Genomic DNA, 12500 nt, shown 5'->3' on the forward strand with positions numbered 1-12500 from the left:
TTTATTATGGGATGTGATAGTGTGACAGGGTTTATATGGGATGTGATAGTGTGACAGGGTTTATATGGGATGTGATAGTGTGACAGGGTTTATTATGGGATGTGATAGTGTGACAGGGTTTATTATGGGATGTGATAGTGTGACAGGGTTTATATGGGATGTGATAGTGTGACAGGGTTTATATGGGATGTGATAGTGTGACAGGGTTTATTATGGGATGTGATAGCCTGGTTGTTGTTGTGTGTTGACTGATAGAACTAAACCCCTCAGGGTTTTATCCCATGCTATGTAATCCCAAATGCCATCTGGGTTCCCTAATCAACATGTGATCTGTCATAGCTCTGCTGCAGGGACCCAATCAATTTAATCAGAGCATCGAATAAATCTGATGTTATTATTTCAGCTCAGCAGCCAGTTGGTCAGATTATTCCACAGTTTTAGGAACATGTCATCAACCAGTAGAAGTGAAATGGATGACAGTTTTGTTCCCAAAGTGCTTCCCAAATGGCACCCTATTCCCTATGTAGTGCCCTACGGTCAGAAATAGTGCACTACATAGAGAATAGGATTCAAGTGACCCCGAACATGCAGGATGTTTATGGTTAGAGTTAGGGCAGTTAGCTCTAGTGGAAACTCTGATATGATGTGGCAGCCAAAATACTAGCTGTATGATTCTGATTCCCCCTGTACTGGACTGATTCCTACTGGACTGGACTTTACTGGAGTACTGGACTGATTCCTACTGGACTAGACTGGACTCTACTGGACTATACTGGACTCTACTGGACTCTACTGGACTATACTGGACTAGACTGGACTGGACTGGACTATACTGGACTATACTGGACTATACTGGACTCTACTGGACTCTACTGGACTATACTGGACTAGACTGGACTCTACTGGACTATACTGGACTCTACTGGACTATACTGGACTATACTGGACTATACTGGACTATACTGGACTCTACTGGACTAGACTGGACTCTACTGGACTCTACTGGACTATACTGGACTATACTGGACTATACTGGACTGGACTATACTGGACTATACTGGACTGGACTGGACTATACTGGACTCTACTGGACTCTACTGGACTATACTATACTGGACTATACTGGACTGGACTATACTGGACTCTACTGGACTAGACTGGACTGGACTATACTGGAGTACTGGACTGATTCCTACTGGACTAGACTATACTGGACTATACTGGACTCTACTGGACTGGACTATACTGGACTATAATATACTGGACTGGACTGGACTGGACTATACTGGACTATACTGGACTATACTGGACTATACTGGACTCTACTGGACTATACTGGACTGGACTATACTGGAGTACTGGACTGATTCCCCCTGTACTGGACTGATTCCTACTGGACTTTACTGGACTCTACTGGACTATACTGGACTATACTGGACTAGACTGGACTATACTGGACTATACTGGACTGGACTATACTGGACTCTACTGGACTATACTGGACTGGACTATACTGGACTGGACTATACTGGACTCTACTGGACTATACTGGACTGGACTATACTGGACTCTACTGGACTATACTGGACTATACTGGACTATACTGGACTGGACTATACTGGACTCTACTGGACTATACTGGACTGGACTATACTGGACTATACTGGACTGGACTATACTGGACTCTACTGGACTATACTGGACTGGACTATACTGGACTCTACTGGACTATACTGGACTATACTGGACTATACTGGACTGGACTATACTGGACTCTACTGGACTATACTGGACTGGACTATACTGGACTATACTGGACTGGACTATACTGGACTCTACTGGACTATACTGGACTGGACTATACTGGACTCTACTGGACTGGAATGGACTATACTGGACTATACTGGACTGGACTATACTGGACTATACTGGACTGGACTATACTGGACTATACTGGACTATACTGGACTGGACTATACTGGACTCTACTGGACTCTACTGGACTCTACTGGACTATACTATACTGGACTATACTGGACTCTACTGGACTGGACTGGACTATACTGGACTATACTGGACTGGACTATACTGGACTATACTGGACTGGACTATACTGGACTATACTGGACTGGACTATACTGGACTCTACTGGACTCTACTGGACTATACTGGACTATGCTGGACTGGACTATACTGGACTATACTGGACTATACTGGACTCTACTGGACTGGACTATACTGGACTATACTGGACTATACTGGACTATACTGGACTGGACTCTACTGGACACTAATGGACTGTACCGGACTGGACTTTACTGGACTATACTGGACTATACTGGACTCTACTGGACTCTACTGGACTCTACTGGACTGGACTGATTCCTACTATACTGGACACTAATGGACTGTACCGGACTGGACTTTACTGGACTATACTGGACTATACTGGACTCTACTGGACTCTACTGGACTATACTGGACTGGACTGATTCCTACTATACTGGACTCTACTGGACACTAATGGACTGTACCGGACTGGACTTTACTGGACTCTACTATATTCTACTGGTCTGTACTCTACTGGACTGGACTGGACTCACCATAAGCCAGAGCGGTGTTTGTCAAACCATGAGACATCCTTTAAATCGCTCTATGGGAAGATGAGACTCTCACGAACACGATGACGCTCTACAATCCAAAAGTGTCAGGAGACTCGTCTGAAGTCGGTACAGTCGATCTGCCAACTTCCTGTCTGTAGCGTCCGAACCGTTTGGGCTACACACTAATATGACCCCTCTATGCAAAGGTGAGACTCTCACAAACATGTGCATGTTGGTTTTGCTCAAGGACACCCACAGGCCTCACAAGACTAATCTGGAGGTCCCCCGGTACCAGTTGAAAAAATGAATGGAAGTATATATGGAGACTGTGTAATGCCAGAAATACAGTGCCTTGCAAAAGTATTCATCCCCCTTGGCGTTTTTCCTATTTTGTTGCATTACAACCTGTAATTTAAATTGATTTTTATTTGGATTTCATGTAATGGACATACACAAAATAGTCCAAATTGGTGAAGTGAAATGAAAAAAATAACTTGTTTCAATTTTTTTAAACAAAATAACAGAAAAGTGGTGCGTGCATATGTATTCACCCCCTTTGCTATGAAGCCCCTAAATAAGATATGGTGCAACCAATTACCTTCAGAAGTCACATAATTCGTTAAATAAAGTCCACCTGTGTGCAATCTAAGTGTCACATGATCTCAGTGTATATATACACCTGTTCTGAAAGGCCCCAGAGTCTGCAACACCACTAAGCAAGGGGCACCACCAAGCAAGCGGCACCATGAAGACCAAGGAGCTCTCCAAATAGGTCAGGGACAAAGTTGTGGAGAAGTACAGATCAGGGTTGGGTTATAAAAAAATATCAAACTTTGAGCATCCCACGAAGCACCATTAAATCCATTATTAAAAAGTGGAAAGAATATGGCACCACATCAAATCTGCCAAAAGAGGGCCGCCCACCAAAACTCACGGACCAGGCAAGGAGGGCATTAATCTGAGAGGCAACAAAGAGACCAAAAATAACCCTGAAGGAGCTGCAAAGCTCCACAGCGGAGATTGGAGTATCTGTCCATAGGACCATTTTAAGCCGTACACTCCACAGAGCTGGGCTTTACGGAAGAGTGGCCAGAAAAAAGCCATTGCTTAAAGAAATAAGCAAACACGTTCGGTGTTCGCCAAAAGGCATGTGGGAGACTCCCCAAACATATGGAAGAAGGTACTCTTTTCAGATGAGACTAAAATTGAGCTTTTTGGCCATCAAGGAAAACGCTATGTCTGGCGCAAACCCAACACCTCTCATCACCCCGAGAACACCATCCCCACAGTGAAGCATGGTGGTGGCAGCATCATGCTGTGGGGATGTTTTTCATCGGCAGGGACTGGGAAACTGGTCAGAATTGAAGGAATGATGGATGGCGCTAAATACAGGGAAATTCTTGAGGGAAACCTGTTTCAGTCTACCAGAGATTTGAGAATGGGACGGAGGTTCACCTTCCAGCAGGACAATGACCCTAAGCATACTGCTAAAGCAACACTCGAGTGGTTTAAATGTCTTGGAATGGCCTTGTCAAAGCCCAGACCTCAATCCAATTGAGAATATGTGGTATGACTTAAAGATTGCTGTACAGAGATGGGTGGGGCTAAGGCTTAAGAGGGTGTGAATGATGCTGAATGGGTGTAGACAAAGAAGAGCTCTCCAGTAGGTACCAAAACATTCAAGGGCCATTTTCTGAAAAGTGGGGTTACAAGTTTATCAACTTTCAAAGTATAATTACTTTCCAAACTTTTGACTGGTAGTGTATATCTTGTTTGGTCAGCTTTGTGTCAAGTCACTCTGGTTCACACTGACCGTGCCGTGTGCAGTAGCCGATCACAACTTTTTCCAACTGATCTGTCGATAGCGCCTGCTAAATTCAGGCCATCAATGTTGTTGAGAAAAGTAGCAAAATGTTTGAAGTTCTTGATGGCTAATGTTATATCTTTCTAAAACGCCGCGGCAGAAAGGACTATCAACACATACCGAGCAGCTCATGTTATAGACAGAAGCATAATACATGGCAGACCAATCCCTCTCTGTCACGGATGCTATGGTTGCCCTTAGTTTGAAGATGTAATCCGGAAACATGTGTTTTCTCCATCTCCTTAGCTATCATACTCTAATTCCACTGATTTCAAAACTCGGTCCTCCAGAAAGTGGAGAGCAACACTTATGCAGTTCTACTACGTGATATCATTTTTTTTTTTAAAGCTGCGTTAGAAAGGATTACCTACACATACTGACCAGCTCAAATAGATAGAAGCGTGCTACATGGCAGGCCAATCTGAACTCATCTCTCGGCATGTCCAGCCCACTCATTATCTCAGCCAATCATGGCTAACGGGAAGGTTGCTGTCTTTTTCTGTGGATAAACCAACTAGGCTCGTAATTTAACAATTGTATTCGTTTCCAATACAAGGTTGTTACTACACTACGCATCTCAGTGAACTATTCCATTGCGGAGGCCTAGACTAAAATCTTATTTATGCTTGATCAGAAAATGTGGTCGGATTCTCATTATGGAGGGTGTGACGTAATTGCGGTGCCTCCGGAGGCTTGCAGAGGCCAAATCGAGCTCCGTACCACATCGGCGTGCGCCTCCCAAATGTTCTAACAATGTGGAGGGCTCTGTAGTATAGCTCGGCATTGACATGATTGGTTGACGGTAAGTGGGGGCGGTTCACAGTTCTCCCGAGTGGCGCAGTGGTCTAAGGCACTGCATCGCAGTGCTAGCTTTGCCACTAGAGATCCTGGTTCGAATCCAGGCTCTGTCGTAGCCGGCCGCGACCGGGAGACCCATGGGGCGGCGCACAATTGGCCCAGCGTCGTCCGGGGTAGGGGAGGGAATGGCCGGCAGGGATGTAGCTCAGTTGGTAGAGCATGGCATTTGCAACGCCAGGGTTGTGGGTTCGATTCCCACGGGGGGTATGAAAAATAAAAAAATGATGTATGCACTAACTGTAAGTCGCTCTGGATAAGAGCGTCTGCTAAAAGACTAAAATGTAAAATGTACATCCTGTAGAATGCAGACGTTGGATTGACCATGCAGCGACCAGATGCACAATGCCCTTCACTCTCCAGAATGTGCTCTCTCCCACCAATTTGTGCACATTCATTGTTTCATAACTTCGTGTGAATTGTTTGCGTTTGATTGTTAGTGTCTTATCAATTCCCCATGACATATATCACCAGTAGTACATTTACCATTAATTCCTATAATTTATAATCTACAATGTTTGTTTGGTTATGGTACTTTCTGTTAATGCTTTCAATATATTATTATTCCAGTCTTCCTGTTCTCATTGTCGTAGTGGACACGTTGTTTGAGGACCACAACAACCTGCTACACTTGTGAGAAACAAGTTTTGGTTTATTTCATTCCATTTACAAGTTTTGTCAATTTAGCCATTGTCTTTTGTTTGGAGCGCTCCTGTCAATGTTGAGTAAGGACGCGCACCTGATTACGCATTGAAGCAGGCCTATAGGCTACCTGGCCTGCGCTCAAATATAGCCATATAAATGTGCCCATTTGGGGATCTGATAGTATTTCTGATTGGCATAACGCACCACCACTAATGAGCTGTGGAGCTTCTCACAGTAATGTTTTCTTCACCTCAAACAGCAAACAAACGAAGTCTGTTTTTACATCTATTGAGAATTACAATAGTTCCTCAATTGATTTGAAAAATGTTTCCAGCTCTCTCCCTTTAGATAACCACTCAGCTTGAAAGGGAAAAATGGCATGCTCTGATCCAGAGGAAACGTCATAAAATAGGCCTACCTGATTACTTCTTATCAGTGCTTGATTGTTCTGGTACTAATTTTGGGGGCTGGTACTGTTTATATTTAGGTGCAGGAGCTCCACAATACTTTTGAGCTAATAACTTTCAGAGAGATGAGTTCAGATTGGTCTGCCATGTAGCCCGCTTCTATCTATTTGAGCTGGTCAGTATGTGTAGGTAATCCTTTCTAACGCAGCTTTTTATTAAAATATATCACATAGTAGAACTGCATAAGTGTTGCTCTCCACTTTCTGGAGGACCGAGTTTTGAAATCAGTGGAATTAGAGTATGATAGCTAAGGAGATGGAGAAAACACATGTTTCCGGATTACATCTTCAAACTAAGGGCAACCATAGCATCCGTGACAGAGAAGGAGAAGCGTCCATCCACGTATATGGGTAAGATAGTCTAGCTAGCTACATTTTCAGATATTACACATTTCTAATTTTGTCAAAGTTGTTTTCATTTCAAGATAAAGTGTACTGTTAAATAGCGAGCTAAAGTGAGCTGGCTGGCTCGCTAGCTAACGTTACGTTTATGATCTGTAGTAATATTATTTGTATCTCAGAGCCATTTGCTTTGCTAGTTATAGCCTAATGTTAGCTAGCTAACATTGAACCTGGTTGGTTAGCTACCTGCAGATTCATGCAGGGTAGTAAAGTCATGAGTTGGGATTATGGTTCATTGTTTAGCTAGCTAGCAGCATGTCTTAACAAAAGACTCCACTATGCAAGGAACCATTTCAATAGAATGTTCATGACGTCACTGCGACAAATGTTGATAAACGTAGCTGGTAAAATAACTGATGAACCAGTTCTGCTAGGGCGAGTAAAATGGTCAGAGTGAGATGTTCTCTCATTTGTGTCTGGAAGTAGCTAGCCAACGTTAGCCAGTTAGCTTGGGTGCTTGACTGCTGTTAGGACAGGACGCTCGGATCAACCCTACTCCTCCGCCAGTGCGTCCAGTGTGCGCTCTGAACGATCCGAGAGCGAAACGCTCTGGATTTACGAATGGACAATCTGACAACGCTCTGAGTTTACGAACGCCCAGAGCGCACTCTGGCACTCCAGATAAAGTTTACGAACAGTCTTTTATGAGGTTTATATAGTATTTTATATGAGGGTTATATTGTATTTTATAGAAGGGTTATATAGTATTTTATGAGGTTTATATAGTCTTTTATATTTTATATTTATTTTATTTAACCTTTATTTAACTAGGCAAGTCAGTTAAGAACAAATTCTTATTTACAATGACGGACAACGGCACAAAGGCAAGAAGTTAGTAAGAGTGTCCATGATTGAGTCTTTGAATGAAGAGATTGAGATACAACTGTCCAGTTTGAGTGTTTTTTGCAGCTCGTTCCAGTTGCTAGCTGCAGAGGACTGAAAATAGGTTTATGTAGTCTTTTATATGAGGGTTATAGGATTTCATATGAGGGTTATAGGATTTTATATGAGGGTTATAGGATTTTTTGAGGTTAATAGGATTTTATGAGGTTTATGGTATTTTTCATGAGGGTTATAGGATGTCTGTGTCTTTCTGTCTGTCTGTCTGTCTGTCTGTCTGTCTGTCTGTCTGTCTGTGGTTGATTGTAGAGTCATTGTGGTGAACTGTTCACATCCAAGGCTTTGGCAGAGCTTCTGACATCATACCATAATGCCACAATGGATTCACACGGTTATATCAGTCCTTTAACCTGTCCTGGCCCCTCTACAGGGTTGGAGTGGATCCAGATCAAGACCTGCAACAATGTGGAGATAACTTCCTGGTCTTTCAAGGGGTGAGTCTATGGTCTGTCCTAAATGGCACCCTATTCCCTATATAGTGCACTACTTTAGACCAGAGAATGGCACCCTATTCCCTATACAGTGCACTACTTTAGACCAGAGAATGGCACCCTATTCCCTATACAGTGCACTACTTTAGACCAGAGAATGGCACCCTATTCCCTATATAGTGCACTACATTAGACCAGAGAATGGCACCCTATTCCCTATATGGTGCACTACTTTCAAGACCAGGGCCCATCTGTTTATCTCTCTGTCCCATTGTCCCCTCTACTGACGACATCTCTATTTCTGTGGGCACAAGCACTGCCCATGAATCAAACTGTTCACACCCCTCTGGTTGGTGGAGATCATGTCCACACCCCTCTGGTTGGTGGAGATCATGTCCACACCCCTCTGGTTGGTGGAGATCATGTCCACACCCCTCTGGTTGGTGGAGATCATGTCCACACCCCTCTGGTTGGTGGAGATCATGTTCACACCCCTCTGGTTGGTGGAGATCATTTTGCAGGTTTAAAACTCATTTCCTGCAATTCTACACATTTTGTCATGTGGTGCAAAGAACATTGGGCTGCTTTAAAGCTAATTTCCTTGGAATTCTATACATTTTTGCCGTGTATTCATGTGATATTTGAGTGACAAAAAAATTACAAAAAAACCTAAATAAGAAAACGTTAGCTGACATGGGCTAGTTGATCTGGACATTTCTGACCAGTTATAAATATCTCTCTAAGGTCTGCAATGACTAACATGATAAGAGGAACTGATGATGTACGACCCAATATAGAAAATGGCATCTTGTGCTTTCTACTATTACAACTTTCAACAGTAAGTTTGACTCACCTTCTGCCCTCCACTAGAGCTCTACAAACGGTTCTGACATCAGGGGAAAGAGACTCATCTTCATCAGTCAACAGTCAACTATCACATGGACTTCGTCTTCTACTGGTTGTCGGATGTTGTGGTTGGTTCAGGGTTCATGGCCTATCAGGATAGAACTGAAACTAAGTCTAAGTTGTTTCCTGTGTGTCTGTGGCTCTTTGAACAGTCCTGAGGTGCCTCAGACTCTAAAACGCTCACTACAAGACAAAGGAGATGATCGTGGACTACAGGGAAAGCAGGGCCGAACAGGCCCCCATTCACATCGATGGGGCTGTAGTGGAGCGGGTCGATAGTTTCAAGTTCCTTGGTGTCCACATCACCAACAAACTATCATGGTCCAAACACACCAAGACAGTCGTGAAGAGGGCACGACAACACCTTTTCCCCCTCAGGAGACTGAAAAGATTTGGCATGGGTCCTCAGATCCTCAAAAAGTTATACAGCTGCACAATCGAGAGCATCCTGACCGGTTGCATCACCGCCTGGTATGGCAACTGCTCGGCCTCCGCCCGCAAGGCGCTACAGAGGGTAGTGCGTACGGCCCAGTACATCACTGGGGCCAAGCTTCCTGCCATCCAGGACCTCTATACCAGGCGGTGTCAGAGGAAGGCCCTAAAAATGGTCAGACTCCAGTCACCCAAGTCATAGACTGTTCTCTCTGCTACCTCACGGCAAGCGGTACCGGAGCTCCAAGTCTAGGTCCAAAAGGCTCCTTAACCACTTCTATCCCCAAGCCATAAGACTGCTGAACAATTCATCAAATGACTACCTGGACTATTTTCATTGGTTTTTACAAACTCGCTGTTTATTGTCTATGCATAGTTACTTAACCCCTCCCTACATGTACGAATTACCTCAACTAACCTGTACCCTCGCACATTGACTCGGTACCGGTACCCCCTGCATATAGCCTCGTTATTACCTCAACTAACCTGTACCAAGCACATTGACTCGGTACCGGTACCCCCTGTATATAGCCTTGTTATTACCTCAGCTAACCTGTACCCAGCACATTGACTCGGTACCCCCTGTATATAGCCTCCAGCCCATTGACTAGGTACCGGTACCCCCTGTATATAGCCTCCAGCCCATTGACTCGGTACCGGTACCCCCTGTATATAGCCTCCAGCCCATTGACTCGGTACCGGTACCCCCTGTATATAGCCTCCAGCCCATTGACTCGGTACCGGTACCCCCTGTATATAGCCTCCAGCCCATTGACTCGGTACAGGTACCCCCTGTATATAGCCTCCAGCCCATTGACTCGGTACCGGTACCCCCTGTATATAGCCTCCAGCCCATTGACTCGGTACCGGTACCCCCTGTATATAGCCTCCAGCCCATTGACTCGGTACCGGTACCCCCTGTATATAGCCTCCAGCCCATTGACTCGGTACCGGTACCCCCTGTATATAGCCTCCAGCCCATTGACTAGGTACCGGTACCCCCTGTATATAGCCTCCAGCCCATTGACCCGGTACCGGTACCCCCTGTATATAGCCTCGTTATTGTTATTTTATTGTGTTACTTTTATATTATTTTTTACTTTAGTTTATTTAGTAAATATTTTCTTAACTCTATTTCTTGAACTGCATTGTTGGTTAAGGGCTTGTAAGTAAGCATTTCACGGTATTTGATTTGATTTGATACAACTGACTCTATACAGTGCCTTCAGAAAGTTTTCATACCCCTTGACTTATTCAACATTTTTGTTGTTTCAGCCTGATTTCAAAATGGATTAAATACATTTAAAAAACTCACCCATCTACACACAATAACCCATAATGACAAAGTGAAAATGTTTTTTGAAATGGTTGATAAAAAAATACAAAATCTAATTTGCGTATGTATTTAATCAATACATGCTCCCGAATGGGGCAGTGGTCTAAGGCGCCGCATCGCAGTGCTAGCTGCGCCACTAGAGATCCTGGTTCGAATCCAGGCTCTGTCGTAGCCGGCCGTGACCGGGAGACCCATGGGGCGGCGCACAGGTAGAGCATGGTGTTTGCAACGCCAGGGTTGTGGGTTCGATTCCTGCGGGGGGCCAGTGTGAAAAATAAATACAAATATGTATGTACTCACTAACTGTAAGTCGCTCTGGATAAGAGCGTCTGCTAAATGACTAAAATGTAAAATGTAATGTTAGAATCACCTTTGACAGCTGTGAGTCTTTCTGGGTAAGTCTCTAAGAGCTTTGCACACCTGCATTTACAATATTTGCCCATTATTCTTTTCAAAATTCTTCAAGCTCTGTCAAAGTGGTTGTTGATCATTGCAAGACAACCCTTTTCAGGTCTTGCCATAGATTTTCAAGTAGATTTAAATCAAAACTGTAACTCGGCCACTCAGGAACATTCACCGTCTTCTTGGTAAGCAACTCCAGTGTAGATTTGGCCTTGTGTTTTAGGTTATAGTTGTGCTGAAAGGTGAATTCATCTCCCAGTGTCTGGTGGAAACCAGGTTTTCCTCTAGGATTTTACCTGAGCTTAGCTCCGTTCTGTTTCTTTTTTATCCTGAAAAACTCCCCAGTCCTTAACGATTACAAACATACCCATAACATGATGACGCCAACACTATGCTTGAAAATACGGAGTGGTACTCAGTAATGTGTTGTATTGGATTTGCCCCAAGCATATCTTTGTATTGCACACTTTGTATTTCCATGTGTAAATGTTATGGGATTCGCTCCATTGGTTTTGTTGGTAGGCCTACATTATGCTCAGATAGCCCCAATAACCTGTTGGCTACTGTCTAAAACTGTCAGGGTACAGCCTGTTGGCTACTGTCAGGATACAGCCTGTTGGCTACTGTCTAAAACTGTCAGGATACAGCCTGTTGGCTACTGTCTAAAACTGTCAGGATACAGCCTGTTGACTACTGTCTAAAACTGTCAGGATACAGCCTGTTGGCTACTGTCTAAAACTGTCAGGATACAGCCTGTTGGCTACTGTCTAAAACTGTCAGGATACAGCCTGTTGGCTACTGTCTAAAACTGTCAGGGTACAGCCTGTTGGCTACTGTCTAAAACTGTCAGGATACAGCCTGTTGGCTACTGTCTAAAACTGTCAGGATACAGCCTGTTGACTACTGTCTAAAACTGTCAGGATACAGCCTGTTGGCTACTGTCTAAAACTGTCAGGATACAGCCTGTTGGCTACTGTCTAAAACTGTCAGGATACAGCCTGTTGGCTACTGTCTAAAACTGTCAGGATACAGCCTGTTGGCTACTGTCTAAAACTGTCAGGATACAGCCTGTTGGCTACTGTCTAAAACTGTCAGGGTACAGCCTGTTGGCTACTGTCTAAAACTGTCAGGGTACAGCCTGTTGGCTACTGTCTAAAACTGTCAGGATACAGCCTGTTGGCTACTGTCAGGATACAGCCTGTTGGCTACTGTCTAAAACTGTCAGGATACAGCCTGTTGGCTACTGTCTAAAACTGTC

General features: G+C 44.0%; 1 protein-coding gene across 1 annotated transcript in view; it reads left to right on the forward strand.

Annotated features, from left to right (window-relative positions):
- The window catches only part of LOC311117653 (sodium/hydrogen exchanger 7-like), a gene marked incomplete at both ends in the record, with an annotated part of 35995 nt that overhangs the window by 13204 nt on the left and 10291 nt on the right, over nucleotides 1-12500 (forward strand). The window contains one exon of the mRNA XM_084192586.1: nucleotides 8106-8169. Within this exon, the coding sequence (XP_084048712.1) occupies nucleotides 8106-8169 (64 nt within the window). The remainder of the gene's footprint in view (nucleotides 1-8105; nucleotides 8170-12500) is intronic.

Source organism: Coregonus lavaretus, assembly GCF_964263955.1.
Source record: "Coregonus lavaretus genome assembly, contig: HAP1_SCAFFOLD_3249, whole genome shotgun sequence".
Taxonomy (NCBI): Eukaryota; Metazoa; Chordata; class Actinopteri; order Salmoniformes; family Salmonidae; genus Coregonus; species Coregonus lavaretus.